The sequence below is a fragment of the Macaca mulatta genome, chromosome 7, assembly GCF_049350105.2.
Source record: "Macaca mulatta isolate MMU2019108-1 chromosome 7, T2T-MMU8v2.0, whole genome shotgun sequence".
In the NCBI taxonomy this organism is placed as follows: Eukaryota; Metazoa; Chordata; class Mammalia; order Primates; family Cercopithecidae; genus Macaca; species Macaca mulatta.
In genome coordinates, this window is record NC_133412.1 from 129,746,393 (window position 1) to 129,764,029 (window position 17,637).

The window sequence follows — 17,637 nt, forward strand, 5'->3', positions numbered from 1 at the left end:
AGCGATCCTCCCACCTCAGCCTCCTGAGTAGCTGGGATTACAGGTACGTGCTACCACACCCAGCTAATTTTTGTATTTTTAGTAGAGACAGGGTCTTGCCATGTTGGCCAGGCTGTCTCAAACTCCTGGCCTCAAGTGATCCACCTGCCTTGGCCTCCCAAAGTGCTGGGATTACAGGAGTGAGCTAACACAACCAGCCTACAAAACATTAAAAAAAAAAAAAAAAAAAAATTAGACAGGCATAGTGGTATGCACCTGTAGTCACAGCTACTCAGGAGGCTGAGGTGAGAGGATCACTTGAGCCCAGGAGGTCGAGGCTGCAGTGAGTCCTCATCGTACATGCCACTGTACTCCAGCCTGGGCAACAGAGTGAGACCCTGTCTCGATAAATAAATAAAATAAAGAAAAGACAGTCATATGTCATATCAATGTCTCTGAGCTTTCATTTTATTCTGCTTTGCTCCATGCAGGACTCACTGCCTGCTCTTTTCTATCTACCTTCCAGAGATTGTTATAGTATTAAGGATAGCTGTTATATTTTGCCTTAGCAAACCCTACATGAACTCCAAAGAACGCTAGAGAGTAATCCTAGACCATATGTCTAACTATTATTAGTTGCACGTAAAAGTCATCTATTGAGACCCTTAACGGCCTCCTTCACATTAAAATAGTAGCAGGCTGTATACCCAGAAAAAAAGACTTGACAAAAGTGATGACCACTCACACCCACACTTTTGTGTGGACCAAGTCGTCATGTAGAATGAAGGCATAATCTTAGCACTCCCTGAATGAGAATTTCTAGTCTTTAATTGTTTCAGGTAGGCAGGAATGTTGAAAAAGGCAACTGATAATTAACTTATGAGAAAATCCTTCAAAATGATAGAAGCTAATCATCTACCCTTTTCCAGTCAAGCAAATTAAATTTTTTCCCCATGCATATCTCTAAATTGCAATCCTGTACAAGGAAATTATTGAATCTAACCTTAGGCAGTGACCATCTTTTAGCGCTTACACTTAAGCAATAGATCTCCAAGAATTAATTTTGAGACTGACTTCATTCCTTTTGAAGAATGGTTTGAACTGGGCCTCATGCTGGAATCAATTTTTCAAGTGTATTTGAAAATGAGTAAGGACGTCTTCTCATAGTAGATGAGTCTTCATTAGTAAAATACACATTGTATGGTTTCCATAATTATGGTATCACATTTTCTCCAGTAAAATTGCCGGTAGGGAGAAGAAAGTTACTTGAGATGATGTATAGAGTCATTTCTTTTTTAAAAATTGGAGACAGCTAGAGCAGAAGCTATTTTAGAACTCACATAATAACTTAAAATGCATATGAGTTAATGGAAAAATTTAGTTTATTTGTAGGAAAAAGAATAATACATTTCTCTGAGATTGCTTAAATGTTTTTTGAACCAAAACAAATGATATAGAAAACAAGGAAACCATTTAAGGAAGAAGATAACCCACAAAAGAATGGCTGGGAATTCTCTCTCATGGCCTTTATTTTCTTCATATTAGATCTCCAGAAAGCTACTTGAATTAATTTTGTTATTAGTTGCGAAATCACTAGAGGCCACGTCTACACTGCCAACAGAAAAAAGTTCAGAAATTCATTTCAAACAGCTTCCTATCAAACCAGTCGCGGATATTCTATGCAGTATACCAATATCAAAAATACAGAAAAATTATTTGTCCTGATTCTATTCCAAATTATGTAAGTTGGTAACCAAATGTTACCATTGGAAAACATCTTGGAACTATTTAACTCTTTCTATTGCACTTTTTCTTCCAACTTTAAAAGGCACAATTTGAAAATCTGACCCAAGCCCAGTGTATAATCAAATGTATCCTACAAGGAATGTTTTACATGGAATTAATGAAATTTGTTTCCTGCCAACAATAAGTTAGGTTGTTTTTTGCAGTTCTCAAGTAACAAATATGAGGACCGAACTCTCATTCAACATCCAGGCCCTTGCAGTTTGTGCAAATATATGTTTAGCAAGAAAGTAAGTAATACAATTCCTTTTCCTGTTATTTTTCTATGTTCATGAATTGAATTAATGTTTTCAGTATGTCACTGTAGGACATTGCCAGTATTATTTTATACTCCAAATAAATGACTCTCCTAGCTATCTATTAAAATAAATATGTATTGTTTTCTTACTTTTATTCTGATTCTAAATCAATGATTTCAAGAAATTGAGCATTATATTACTGTCTAAGTAGGCAGTCATTTGATGTCCTAAACTTCAGGTTTGATTCCTTACTCTGCCATAACCGATTATTATTGCTGATTTTAAAAAGAAGCTATTATTTAAATTCCTCTGATGATAAAAGTAATCCCTGATGACAAAAGAAACCCTGGAAAATGCAGCACTGTAAATCTCCATTAATTTATTCATTTATGATCTAGTCTGTTGAATGTATGTATTTGTATGTAAATATATATTTGTACATGTATCTATAGTTTTGTTTACTTGACACTTAAACATTTTATTGTGAACATTTTTTCATACTATAAAAATACTTAAAATCATTTAAATGTCTATGTAATAGAACATCCTATGACCATAGGAGAATTAATTTAACTGTTCTTCTATTGAGAACTCTTTAGATTGCTTCCACTTTTTCCACTATTATAAGTAATACCAAAACATTTTTATGGATTAATCTTTATTTACATTTCTGGTTATTGCTTAAAGATTTATGCCTGCATGACAAATAACTGAGTCAATGATTATTAATATCTTAAGGCTTCTAATAAAAATATTATCAAATTAACTTTTCTGAAGGATTATACTAACATTTATTGTCATACCACTGCATTCACACCAACATTGAGATTTATTGTTCTTAAATCTTTATTATTTCAAGCATGAAAATATTTGTATTTTGCCTATATTTGATCACTTCTGAAATTTAACAAAATTAGTAGTTTGCATTTCTTCTGTGAATGTTAGCTTTATATCCTTTACTGTGTAGTCCCAAGTTGTAGTTCGAGTTTATTACTATATTTTGGTTGTTTCAACTCAGATTTTAAAAACCGAGATCTCTCTTTGCTTCTAGTTAAAAATGGAAAGTTTTTATAGATCTAATAGTTTAAAGTCCTGTGATATTATATTTGACATTCGTGTATATAAATATTTTAGACATTTTTATTATTTTTTGTAGGGACCGACAGAATCCGTCACTAGTATGGCTTTTTACTGGGATGTTTTGCATTTATTCATTGTTCTTTGCTTGGAGAGCAAATTTAGATATTTCAAAACCACTTTTCATGGGTGTGGTAAGTTTTACTTAGATATATCCTTTGACCAGAAAGTTTGTGAAGAATGTACAAATTTGCATTTCATAAATCTTGTAGAAGAGCAAATTACTTAAGGAATAGTTAAAATTTTATATACATTTTTATAAATCAAAGTTAAATTATTGAGCCAATACAGCTAAGGCCTCTTTTTAGGATAAAAAGAATGCATTGTTTCATTAACACAGTTGTTAAATAGAAAAATGAATGTAAAGTAGATTTAAGTCAGTCATTGTATGTGTGTGTGCTTGCAAATATAGGTACAACTGCATTTCTCCTGGAATTTTTTTAATAGCAAAAGAAATATGAATTATAATTGAGGGCACTTAACAACATATATCCTTATTTCTTACCTACCCAGTCCGAGGCCTAGGCAAAAGAGCAACCGTGTTTCTGTTTTCTGTGGCAGCAGTCTCTGAGATTAGAGTATTTCTTCTACTTATAATAGAATCTCTGTAAATGTCAATAGCTCTTTTTTGACAGCTGAAACTGAGTGGTCTGTGTGTGTGTGTGTTTAGGAAGCCTAATAAATAATACCCTACTTGATCACCTGAGTTCTGAATCAATTGAGAAACAACGTAACACAGTACAACGGGTGGGAGAATCACTTTTAATCTGGTAATACTGAGATTGGAAAATGTGGCTTATATCTGTAGCCAAGGGGGCTTCCTCTTCCAGCATCCCAGAGTAGGCAGATTTACCCACTAGTCATAGGCAGTACTGTGGAGGTCTAGCCTCTTCCCATGTCTCCCCCACCCAACTCGTGCCATAGAGATAGACTCTGGACCTGGACAGGTGCTTGCTATGGGTAGCTCACTTCCAGGAGAAAGTGAGAGGAAAAGAAAGGGTGCTGCAGGTCCAGTCCCAGCTCCCAAACTCCCCAGTTGGATAAGTCCTTACATCCTATAGGAGGAAATACGTGAGGGGTCAGAGAGAGGCCAGGACAGTGGAGCTTCTCCCTGTGGAAGGAAATATCAGGAGGAAAGCAAAAGCATTCTCTAACTCCTTCAGCCTGTGTATTACTGGAGTTCAAGACGAAGGCCACAGTATTGAAGTGAATGTGTGGATCTAAAAAGGGAGATGCACTTGTCAAACTGGGAAGGAAGAATGTTTGAAAATAGAAAAATGAAATGACCTGGGCTTGGATTGGGGAAATCAGTTAACAAAACCTGAATGACAATACGTACACACAACTAAATGCAGGCAGTATATTTTAAAAATATATAAGTAGCTGACTGATAGCATAAACTAGTCAACTGGACCTACTGATTGCTTGTCTCTTTCACAGGTGGAACGATTCTGGATGCAGAGCAATGTGGTAGTGGCCGTCCTCGCTGGCATTGGTTTGGCTGCAGTTGTGTCTGAGACTAACAGAGTGCTGAATAGCAATGGGCTTCAGTGTCTGGAATGGCTTTCTGCAACTCTTTTTGTAGTTTACCAAATATATTCTAATTACAGGTAACACATGGTTATTTTTATGAAAAGTAGCTGTCAAGCCAGAGATACCTGAATATTTAGATTCTAACACTTTATTTCATTTTTAACTTCTACTGGTTTTCAGGACTCAAAGTGAGACAGCTTGGTTGAATGCAGCAGTTCTTTAGCTTTTAGGGTTGTTAAACCTCCTGAACCAGAATCTTAGTATGGGCGACGTATGGTTTCAGGCCATTGCAAGCAAGGGTTTAGGTGGTGCATGTAGACTATTTGTATCTTTTTCTCTAAAGAACTCAAGAGATACTTTTAGAATCCCTAGTATAGGTAAAATTCCATGACCTAAAATACCACTTAGATGGAGAGTAAAATGATTTAGGGTTTTTTGTATACCCTAAAATAATTCACTTTATGCTTCCCTTTATGTCCAGTTTACTCTGTAGTAGTAAATATTAACTTTTTTTTTTTTTGAGACAAGGTCTTATTCTGTCCCCTAGGCTGGAGTACAGTGGCATGATTGTAGCTTACTACAGCCTTGAACTCCTGGGCTCAAGCAGTCCTCTGCCTCAGCCTCCTCAGTAGCTGGGACTATGAACACATGCCACCATTGGCATGCCTTTTTTCTTTCTTCTTTTTTTTTTTTTTTTTTTTGTAGAGACAAGGTCTCACTATGTTGCCTAGGCTGGTCTCAAGCAAGCCTCCCTCTTCAGCCTCCCAAAGTGCTGGAATTACAGGTGTGAGCCACTACACCAGCCTTAATTATTTTAAAATTAAGTTCCAAAGTTTCTTAACTCATATATTATTACTATTACATATATTTTCCCAAATCTGTTTAATAACCATTATAATAAGAATCTCAGTCTAACATAAAGATGTCTAAGTCTTAGATTATAGTTCGTTTATTTCTAGCAATATCAAGTACACATTATGGAACTGGAAGAGAGAGTCCCTTAGAATTTTGCTATAGTGAGATTTAACTGGTATTATTTTAAAGGATTAAATTTTCTCTTTTAACTTAACTTTAAAAACCAATGTTCTTACCATTCAACCCTGCAATCTTATTACTGGGTATATACCCAAAGGAATAGAAATCATTCTACCATAAAGACACATGCATGCAAATGTTTATTGCAGTGCTATTCACAGTAACAAAGACATGGAATCAACCTAAATGCCCATCAGTGGCAGATTGGAAAAAGAAAAAGTGGTCCATGTATACCATGGAATACTATGCAGCAATAAAAAGAATGAGATCATGTCCTTTTTAGGAACATGGATGGAGCTGGAGGCCATTATCCTTGGCAAATTAACACAGGAACAGAAAACCTAATACTGCATCTTCTCACTTACAAGTGGGAGCTAAACGATGAGAACTCATGGATACAAAGATGGGGAACAACAGACACTGGGGCCTACTTCTGGGGCCTACTTGAGAGTGGAGGCTTGGAGGAGGAAGAGGATCAGAAAAAAGTAACTATTGTGTACCAGGCTTAGTAACCTGGGTGACGAAATAATCTGTACAACAAACCCTGTGACACGAATTTACCTGTATAACAAATAACACCCACACATGTACCCCTGAACCTAAAATAAAAGTTAAAGAAAAACACACAACATTGTTCTTTATAATACTGGGGTAGAGCTGGTGTTAGGAAGGCCAGCAGGAGGCCTTGAGAGAAGGGGCTGCATGTCCTGGACACAGCATCATCGCTAGCTCAAGCAGGTGCACCAAACTCACAGTGTGTTTCCCAGCCTTTTCTTATCCCAGTCATCTCCTGGCTCAGGCCATTCGGGCAGTCCAGGTTCGACCCCAGATGTGTTTGCACAGGCTAGGTGTTTTTATCTTGTTTTGATTTTTTTCATTTGCCCCAGGGGAATGGAATACGTAGCACCTTTGCTAGATGGCAAAATGTGCCTCATCACTCTGCAACATAGGGAAGCAGGTAGGAAACAGTAATTTTTACATCGATTACAAAGGCAGGGATAGTATTCTGTTCCTAGAGGTGTTCCTTTGCTTTGTGATACTAACCCAGGTATTCAACTTTAGGCTGTGTTTCTCAGCTCCGTCAAATGTAATGGACCTGATAACAACAGAAAGGACATTGCTTGTCTCATTTTTTAATACTAATTACTGTTTTGTCATCTTTTTCTTTTTTCATAGAACGCTCTTAGAACTCATGGCAGTTTTTCTTTGAAGTTAGAAAGTTCACTTCATTCTTGAAAAGGATGAAGTTATTGGCAATAGCAAATAATGCCTGGAGAGAAGTAAACAACTCAGGAAACTCTTCCTCCCCTTGCTTCTCATTGGTCTCATCCCCTAGCGATTTCTTGATCTCCAAAGGCAGAGAGGAACACAGGAGGGGAGAAGTGGAAAGGATCAACCTCTGCATGCAAGAAAATCATACAAATGTCATACAAATTCAAGTCAGAAATGGGCAGATTTCCTTTTGCATTTCTGAAAGTTCCTTTGAGTAAATGGAGTTAACATAAAATTGCCTTAAATTCCAAGTGGAATCAGAAATCTTAATTTCTAAAAATAAAATTGGATTGCACTTAGGGGGAAAAAGGGCCTGTTCTTGTGTACTGATTCCCTCTTTGTGGGGGTGATTATAAACTCCAGAAGTAAGCAGTAGACTGATTTTTTTTTCAGTTGCACAATTAGCTGCTGCTTATCAGACGATAATATTCTTTCTTCAGATATATGTATTATTTTAGAATATATTGAAACACTGAATGTTTATTGTATGATGGGAAAAGAATGGCATTGAAAATAAGCCTAGTCTTGTTAAAACTGTAGCAAAGTGTTGCTATTTTAATTTTTTTGGACCCTTTTATTTAGCATTTGTGACCAAAGGACCAACTATGTGATCGATAAATTCGCAAAGAACCTTCTCACCTCTATGCCTCATGATGCAATTATCTTACTGAGAGGAGATTTGCCAGGAAATTCTCTCCGTTACATGCATTACTGTGAGGGGTTGAGGCCTGACATTTCATTAGTGGATCAGGAAGTAAGTATATGAAACATATACTTAGAATATAGCAATGATTTAAAAACATGTTTTGGAAAAAACATCTTTTTTAAAATGGTGGGTACCATTTTCATGATCACTGTTAGGTAGAATATATATGACATTTTACATGTTAGGTAGAATATATATGAGCATACTTGTTTTTTTATTTTAACTAATAGCGTAAGTCACACTAGTTGCTTCTCATTTAAAAACATTTAAACTGAATGTTTTAAGAATTAATGTGTTTCATGTTAGATTCATAATATTTTAGGTCTCTCGTTCATGTGACAAACCATAAAAGTGTTTGTTGTATTGTAAATCTATTTTTAAATTGTTATTTTACATTCAGGCCGGGCGCAGTGGCTCACGCCTGTAATCCCAGCACTTTGGGAGGCCGAGGCAGACAGATCATGAGGTCAGGAGAGACCATGCTGGCTAACACGGTGAAACCCCATCTCTACTAAAAATACAAAAAATTAGCCGGGCGTGGTGGCACACGCCTGTAGTCCCAGCTACTCCGGAGGCTGAGGCAGGAGAATGGTGTGAACCTGGGAGGCGAAGCTTGCAGTGAGCCAAGATCGCACCACTGTACTCCAGCCTAGGTGACAGAGCGAGACTCAGTCTCAAAAAAAAAAAATTGTTATTTTATGTTCAGCTAACTCAACCATTCGAATTTACCTTGCCCATTGGTCCAGGGATTAAAATAAATTATATTGAATATGAAATAAATCATACTGTAGGTAAGTAAACATTTTACTCAAAATAGAAATTTTTAACTATAATTACGCTATAGAATTGTTATATAAACTTTGTTAATGCTATGACAAAAATACATTAAAAGAGGACTTGTGAAAATTTTGAGGGCTATGAAAACTTTTTTTTTTTCATTGAAGAACTATTTAAACTGTAAGATTTATTATTTGAGCCATAGATTCGTAAAAGGGAAGAAGCCTGTCTCTGGTGTTTTTAGAGCAGTCATTAGGAAAAGAGAAATTCTTAATCTTAAAAGAATAATATGATGAATTCAATTGAACAAATTATTAGGCATAGTACTGAATGCATTTTATTGAATTAATGAATAATTATAATTTTTGGAGAAAACTTTGAACAGGTTCGTAAATATACAGTTTTACATTTTAAGAAGCAGTTGCATTTATATCATGGATGCCGATTGATCAATTTGATCTTCAGTCTAGTTTCTGACAAAAGCTAGGTTATTTGTTAATAACGTGGTTCCACACTATGATTTTAAACACTGTTTAGGATGTCAGCTACTGTAGTTGAGAAGCATGGATTAGGAAGTGAATTAGACCTAAACTCAAGTCCTCATTCTGTCACTTCCTGGATGTGTGACTTGGGGCTAATGATTTTTCCTCTCAGAGCTTCTGTTTCCTTATTTATGAAATGTAAGTCATCATTATATAAGTTAGGATGCATTTGAATGCAAGAAACAGAATATCTGACTGAAATTACTGAGTTTTTAGCCTCACATGACGAGCAGTCTGGAGATAGGTGATATTAGGATCACCTATCTAACATAATATGAGCAGTTCAGGGACGTCAGTTTCTGAGGCAGCTTTTCTGCCATTCTCTTGACTTTTCCCTCCCAGTCACAGGATGGATGCCCAGTTCCAAACATCACTACCTAAAACAAAGCACGGTGCTTCTTCTGGGTGTCTCCCTCTCTCTTTCTATTTACTGGGAATAACATGTGCCCCAGAAGTCCCTCAGCAGACCTCCACTCAGGCCCCACTGACCCATACTGAGTCATATACTCACACCTAAACTGCTCATTAGCAAAGGAGAACGACTAGACTGAAAACATTGCAGCCTGAGCTACCTGATCAAAATCAAGATTGCATTAGTGAAAAAGAAGAAGGTATTCACTGTGGAGTAGGCAATCAACAGTGTCTGATACAGTTATTCTCACATAGCAAGGTTATTATGAGAATTAAATGAGGAACAATAAAGTCCATAGCACACAGTGGGTATGTAATTAATGTTAATATCCTCCAGAACTGGAACTATTGGGCAATAAAGCCTAATTCAGTAAGTATTTTTCTGAGTATTTACAGTTTAGACTTAGATTAAAATTACTTTGTCATTTGCTAGTTAAATATATAAGACAAGTAAAACATAAGCACAATTTCTCAAATGATGATATCCAAACATAACAAAGCTTTGGTGGTATAAATGGGAGTCTCTTCTTTAAAAAGAGGGAATGGATACATATCAAAGTATAGAGTTAAGTATGTATTAAGTATAGAATTAAGTAAAATGATTTTTTTCTAATATAAGTAAATTATTTAAATCAAAAGAATGTGTAAACGTGTAAGGATATGTAATTAATATAGGGCTGCTAATAAATTCAGATAATTTGAAATGCCAAAAGAGTTTTTAACTTTGAGGCCTAGATTATTACATGATTGAGCTTCTTCAGGGCAGGGGTTATATCTTATTCATTATAGATGAGCATACTTGTTTTTTTGAATGAATAAAATAATGGCTATTTTGTCTAGGTTGTCTAGTCTGGCCATCAAAGGCATTTCAACTTCAGCAAACACAATTTGAGAACTGGCCAGGCGTGGTGGCTCATGCCTGTAATCCCAGAACTTTGGGAGGCCAATGCGGGTGTATCACTTGAGGCCAGGAGTTCGATACCAGCCTGGCCAACATGGTGAAACCCCGTGTCTACCAAAAACACAAAAATTAGTTGGGCATAGTGGCACGTGCCTGTAATCTCAGCTACACGGGAGACTGAGGTAGGAGAATCGCTTGAACCCAGGAGGCGGAGCTTACAGTGAGCCGAGGTCGTATCACTGTACTCCAGCCTTGGTGACAGAGTAAGACTGTCTCAAAATAATAATAAATGTGAGAACTATTCTATGCCAGCCAATGTGCTAGGTGCAGAGACACAGAGATGAAAAAATACAGTGCCTTTTCTCTAGGAGCTCACAGTCTGGTGAGGAGCAGGCTCTAATAGAGGTGAGTACAAAGTACTAGAGGAGCATGCCATTCTGGCTGTGGAGACAGAGGAGGGCATCAAAGGAAGTGATATTTACACTGGTTCTTAAAGTTGAATGCACGTTCTCTAGGTCAGTGGTCCCCAACCTTTTTTACACCAGGGACCGGTTTCATGAAGGACAGTATTTCCACAGACTGGGGGTTGGGGGTGGGGGTGGGGAATGGTCTTGGGATGAAACTGTTCCACCTCAGATCATCAGGCATTAGATTCTCATAAGGAGCGTGTAGCTTAGATCCCTCACATGTGCAGTTCACAATAGGTTGACGCTCCTGTGAAAAATCTAATGCTGCCACTGATCTGACAGGAGGCAGAGCACAGCAGTAATGCTGGCCCCTGCTGTGCAGCCCAGTTTGGGGTTCCTGCTCTAGGTATTAGAATGGGGGAAGATCCTTCTGGGGAATCAAATGTGGGAGGTAAATTGGAAGAAGGTACTGATGTGACTGATGATAGTCATAATAAAATCCAAGGTTTACATCACTAAAAAAGTAATCATTACCACATTCTCAGTTGTGCTTATATTTTTCAATTATATATGTATTAGATTGGTGCAAAAGTAATTTAGGTTTTTGCCATTACTTGATAAACTTGATTCTTTTTAAGAAATATATTAAAAGTCTGACATCATGTGTGACTTTTCTGGCAGATGATGACTTATGAGTGGTATTTACCCAAGATGGCAAAGCACTTGCCAGGTGTCAACTTTCCTGGGAACCGGTGGAATCCTGTGGAAGGAATATTACCTAGTGGAATGGTCACATTTAATCTTTATCATTTTCTTGAAGTAAATAAACAGTAAGCATTCTTTTTATGTAATAGCTTTTCTAAAATCTTAAGCTTTTCTGAAATTGTTTCTGTAGCAGCTGTGCCTCATCCAAAAGACCAATTTTCTATACCTATTTCCCTGTCACTGGTGAGATTATCTTTGTAATTAAATTGAATATCTGTGCATAAATAAGGCCAGGCAGAAATAAATGTTATTGTTTTGGGTAAAGGAAAAATAAAGACAGATTAGCAAGAACAGCAAATAAGATCTGAGTACAATTCACAGAAATTGGAGATGTGCCTGCCTACTTGAAATCATTGCAGGTGGATGGCAAGCAATTATAGTTCCCCCGATCAACACTATGGTCCCCCTTTTAAGTGTAAAGCAAATGTTTTCAGGAATAATCACTGTATAAAAATAGCTCAAAGATTTTTATAAAGGATAAGACATTTTTATAAATAAGAAAAACACGTAGTTTATGCTAGCTGAGATAAAATATGAGAATTGTGAATTCTGTACTTGAGAACATAAAATTATTTGTAGTTAGGTCAAGAATAAATAATTCCCCCAATGGTATAGTGTTGAACATTTCTTCTGCCATGAAGCGCTTAAGATTGTCCAGAGCTTGAAGAAGAAACACTTATTTCATGATTTCTTTTTTCTTATAAAGAAGACTTCATGAAGAATGTCTTTGTAAATCCCAAAGTTAAATTATCCCTTGCTAAGAACATAATAATGTGGTATTTTGGGTGTTTAGAGCCTGAAGTTTATGTGGCTCATGGAGTAAACAAAAGTAATGGGTATAAATGTGCTGTGAGGGTAACATTTAATTATTCTATTCTAGATAAAATATTAGGAACCATTAACATCCCCAAATTGGCATTTTTGTGAATTTTCAAGAATTCAATCCCACAAGCATTTACTGAATGTCTGCTGCGTTACAACTTGTATTAGGCTCCGGCAGTAGAAAGATGAATGAGGTTCAGTTACAAATCCAAGTAGAACACAATCTAGTTGTGTACATACATAGATGTGAATGCGACTAGCCATAATTTGGTGGGATAAGTTCTATACTATCAATGCCTTGTAAAGTGTCAGACATAGTAAATGCTCAGTAGGTGTTTACTGAACAGATAGATAATTTAACTGACAACATATGCGAAGTATTCTGGCAGCATGGATAAGGAAGCCATTAATTCTGTTTGGGGACATTCATTCAGCATTTTTAAAATAAAAACTGCATGTCCAAAATGTTCCAAGAACAATATGATGGAAATGTCGTATGTTCTTTGAGGAAACTTAAACAACACAGAAAAGTGTAAAGATGATCAGTATCATCTGTCTCCCAAGGACAGATGCTGTTAGTATTTTGATAAATATTGTTGGATTCCACTCATCTTTAACATGAATGACTTATTTTTAAAATACACATACTCATACATACTGTATTATAGATAGCTGAGATATCATTATCTGTCCAATTTTTTTTAACCTACCATTATATCATGAGCATTTCCCCATGTATATTATTGTCATTTTTGGCTAATATTCTCATAAGATGCATAATAATGTAACAAATATTCGATTTTTTTGTGATATTCTCTCTGTTTCTAGACTTTTGCTATTATAATATACAATGATGATGAACATTCTGCCCCATAAAGTTTTATTGTTAATATTTTTGACTAACAAAGATCACTGCATAAATATGACTTATTAATATCAGTTCTTTAAATAGTTTTTAATTGTAAAAGTTGCATGTGTTTGTTACAGAATGAGAATTTTTTTTTAAAACTAGAAGAAAACATTGTCCTAGTCACTCAGAAACAACACACATATAAAAAATGTCTTACAAAGGTAAAAGCATAAGTGTCCTGTTTTTTATACTTACTATCATAAAACAATTTCCTTATGTTTTTACAAACTATTTGTAAATACATGTACTGTAATTTAAAAATAAGTGAATAAAACTATTAGCAGATATTTAACATGGTATCTAATTTTAACTATAATAAATTTATACCTACAACAACTGCTTTGTATATGTAGGTTTTTTTTGTGGAGGGGCAGAATTTTAAATTATTAGCATCGATTATCAGAAGTAAAATTACTAAGTCAAAGGACATGCATTATTTAAAGGCATGTGATAGAGATTTTTTTTCCCCTCAAAGGGATGGACCATCATCACATGAAAGTTATCTAAATGTGTACCTCTGAAAGGAAGCTAGCTAATGTTTAGTGAGCACCTATTATTTTATTTTTAACAAGCAGTAGTATTTACTTTTTAGGGGGTGTGGTATACAGTTCTATGAATTTTAACACATGTGTACATTTGTGTAACCACCACAGCAGTCAGGACACAGAGCAGTCCGTGATTCCATGAACTTTCTTGTGCTGCTCCCGTATAGTCATACTGTCCCCTCAGGCCTAACCTTGGCAACCACTGATCTGTTCTTCATCATTATAGCTTTACCTTTTCCTGAATGTCATATAAATAGAATCAAAGTATGTATGTAACCTATTGATATTGGTATATTTCACTTAGTGTAATGCCTTTGAGAACCATCCTAGTTGCTGTGTGTATCGATAGTTCATTCTTTTTGTTTCTAAGTAATGTTTCATTGTATGGATGTACTGTGGTTTGTTTATCCTTTTACTCATTGAAGGACAGTTGGGTTGTTTCCAGTTTGGGGCGTTTATACGTAGAGCTGCTATAAACGTTCATCTACATTTGTGTGTGAGTATGTTTTTCTGCATAGGGTTGGGATTGAGTTGTTTGTTTTCTTATTGTTGAGTTTTGAAAGATCTGTATATGTTCTAGGTACACAACCTCTGTCAAATATGCAGTTTGTAAATATTGTCTCGCAGTTAGTTGCTTGTCTTTTACAAGTGTCTTTTGCAGAGCAAAACTTTTTTATTTCTTTGAAATTCAAATCCAATTTTTTTCTTCTATGAATTATATTTTTGGTATCATATCTAAGAACTCTTTGCCTAATGCCAGGTCACAAAGATTTTCTCATGTTTTGTTCTATGAGTTCTGTAGTTTTGTTTTTGTGTTTGGATATGAAATTGTCCTCATACTCTTTGCTACAAAGATTATCCTTTCTTCATTGCATTATATTTGCACTTTTCTCTGTCTATACCAAAGGAAAAAAATCTTCTGGGGTTTTTTATTGGTTTTAACTTAATTCATGTTTTTGTGGTTTTGTGGTTTTTCATCCTTTTGTTTCTAACCAACCTATATCATATTTAAAATGGGTGTTTTATAGACAGTATATATTTGAGTCGTTTTACTATCTCAGATATCTCTATCTTTAATTGCTGTGTTTAGACCATTTGCATTTAATATAAATATTGATATGCTTACATGTATGTCTACTATTTTATTGTATTTTTTTAGATTAATTGACTTTTTGTATTTCTTTTTTTTTTTCTTTTGAGACGAAGTCTCACTCTGTCACCCAGGCAGGAGTACAGTGGCACAATCTTGGCTCACTGCAACCTCTGCCTCCCAGGTTCTAGCGATTCTCCTGCCTCAGCCTCTTAAGTAGCTGGGATTACAGGCATGTGCCTGTAATTTTTGTATTTTTGGTAGAGACGGAGGTTTCACCATTTTGGCCAGGCTGGTCTCAAACTCCTGACCTCAAGTGATCCACCTGCCCTGGCCTCCCAAAGTGCTAGGATTACAGGCGTGAGCCACTGTGCCTGGCTGACTTTTTGTATTTCTTTTTAAAATGTGTATTGAGATTTTTTACTGTATCGCTTGGTAAAGTTTTTGTTGTTTAGTTTTTTTTGAAGTTGGTTGCTGTTGAGATTGCAGCATCCACACTTAACTTTTCATGGTCTACGTAGGAGTAATAATTTACCACTTCAAGCAGAATGTGGAAACCTTACTGCCATATAAGTCTTTTACTTTTTGTGTTATATGTTATGTCAGATAGGGTCATTTTTATTTCAGTAGTCATACAGATATTAAAGAACTTAAGAGAAAAAAATAGTCTACAATATTTATTCAGATACTTACCAGATCTGTTGTTCTTTCTTCAATCCTGATATTCCACATTTTCCTCTTGTATGATTTCCCTTCATTCTGAGGATATTCCTTAAGCATTTCTTTTAAACCAAGACTATTAACAGTGAATTCTCTTAGTTTTCCTTTATCTAAAAATGTCTTTATTTCACCTTCTTTTTTGAAGAATATTTGTGGAAATAGAATTCTGGGTTGATAATACTATTTTCTTCAGCATTTTAAAAATAATACTTTAGGCTGGGCACAATGGCTCATGCCTGTAATTCCAGCACTTTGGGAGGCTGAGGCAGGAGGATTGCTTGAGCCCAGGAGTTCAAGACCAACCTTTACTACATAGGGAAACCCTGTTGCTACAAAAAAAAAAAAAAAAAAAAAATTAGCTGGCCGTGGTGGTGCACACCTGTGATCCCAACTACTTGGGCAGCTGAGGTGGGAAGATTGTTTGAATCCAGGAGTTTGAGGCTGCAGTGAGCTATGATTGTGCCACTGTACTCCAGCCTAGGCAACAGAACAAAACCCTATCTCAAAAAAAAAAAAAAAAAAAAAAAAATGTAAGTTACATTTCTTTGGCCTGTGTAGTAGCTTCTAAGTAGAAATCTATGGTAATTCAAATAATTGTTCCCCTAGGTGAAATGTATTTTCTCTGGCCATTTTCAAGACTTTTTATTTGTCTTTAGTTTCTGAAAACTAAATCCAGAAAACTGGATTTCTTTGAGTTAACTTGTTTGGAGTTCACCAAGTTTCTTCAACCTGTAAGATTGTATCTTTCAAAACATTTGGGAACTTTCCATATATTATGTCTTTAAATAATTTTTCCTGTTTCACAGTCTTTCTTTTCTCCTTCTGAGACTCCGATGAAATGAATTTAGACCTTTTGGTACTGTCCCACAGATGCCTGAACTCTGTACATTTTTTCAATGTTTTTCTTTTTTTGTTTAAATTGTATCTCTCTCTCTCTCTCTCTCTCTCTCTCTCTCTCTCTCTCTTCAAATTCCCTGACATACTGTCTCACCAAACTTATATTAAGCTATTTGGTTCCTTTTTATATATTTTACTTTTTTATTGAGCTTCTCCATCTTTCCTTTTGTTTCTAGAGTATTTGCCTTTCTTTGCATGGTTATAATCATTGTTTTAAAGTCTTTGACTGACAATTCTAGCATTTGTGTCATCTTAGAATTGACATCTATTGATTGTCTTTTCCTTTATCAGTTGAGGTTTTTCTGGTTCTTCATATGCTGAGTAATTTTGAATTGTAAAAAAATTTTTTCGTATTTGGGTCTTATTTAAATCCCAAGGAGAATGATGACTTTTTGGTTTGTTTGTTTAGCAAGCCCTTGGCCAGGTTAATCTCAGCTTTCAAATTCTGGCCTGCCTTCTGTGAACTGTGGTTCCAATACCAGTTCTGTTTCCAAAGCATTTGCAGTGCTATTTGGATCAATCCCATGGGTCTGCTACTGTTACTGGTGGCGAGTGTCTGAGTTACTGGCAGCAAACCCATAGAGGTCTGCAGCAACTTCAATTCTTGCCTCCTCAGAAGAAATAATTCAACTGAGGGGCATAAGACAGAAGGAGAGATCAGGGCAAGTTTAAGAGCAGGAGTAAAATTTATTAAAAGCTCTAAAGCAGAAGTGAAAGGAAGGAAACTACACTTGGAAGAAGGCCAAGCAGGCGACTTGAAAGACAAGTTGCCCCATTTGACCTTTGACTCAGGGTTACTATGTTGGCATACTTCTAAGGTCTTGTGTCCCTTCTGCCCTGATTCTTCCCTGGGGTTGAACTGCCTGGTTGTGCAGTAGCCTGCTAGCACTTGGGAGGTGAGAATGTGCACTGTGGACCAGGCACAGTGACTCACGCCCACAATCCCAGCACTTTGGGAAGCTGAGGCCAGTGGATCACCTGAGGTCAGGAGTTCAAGACTAGCCTGGCCAACATGGAAAAACCTTGGCTTTACTAAAAATACAAAAATTAGCCAGGCATGGTGGTGCATGCCTGTAATCCCAGCTACTCTGGAGGCTGAGGCAGGATGATTGCTTGAGCCTGGGAGGTGGAAGCTGCAGTGAGCCA

General features: G+C 36.2%; 1 protein-coding gene across 3 annotated transcripts in view; it reads left to right on the plus strand.

The window, feature by feature from the left end:
- The window catches only part of TMEM260 (transmembrane protein 260), a 63,764-nt gene that overhangs the window by 33,798 nt on the left and 12,329 nt on the right, over positions 1-17,637 (plus strand). For all 3 annotated transcript variants that reach the window (XR_013395387.1, XM_015143770.3, XM_015143771.3), the window contains 5 exons: positions 1,929-2,012; positions 3,178-3,292; positions 4,599-4,768; positions 7,581-7,752; positions 11,424-11,572. Coding sequence is in view for 2 of the 3 variants with exons in the window: in XM_015143770.3 (XP_014999256.2) it covers positions 1,929-2,012; positions 3,178-3,292; positions 4,599-4,768; positions 7,581-7,752; positions 11,424-11,572 (690 nt within the window). In the remaining variant the exon portion in view is untranslated. The remainder of the gene's footprint in view (positions 1-1,928; positions 2,013-3,177; positions 3,293-4,598; positions 4,769-7,580; positions 7,753-11,423; positions 11,573-17,637) is intronic.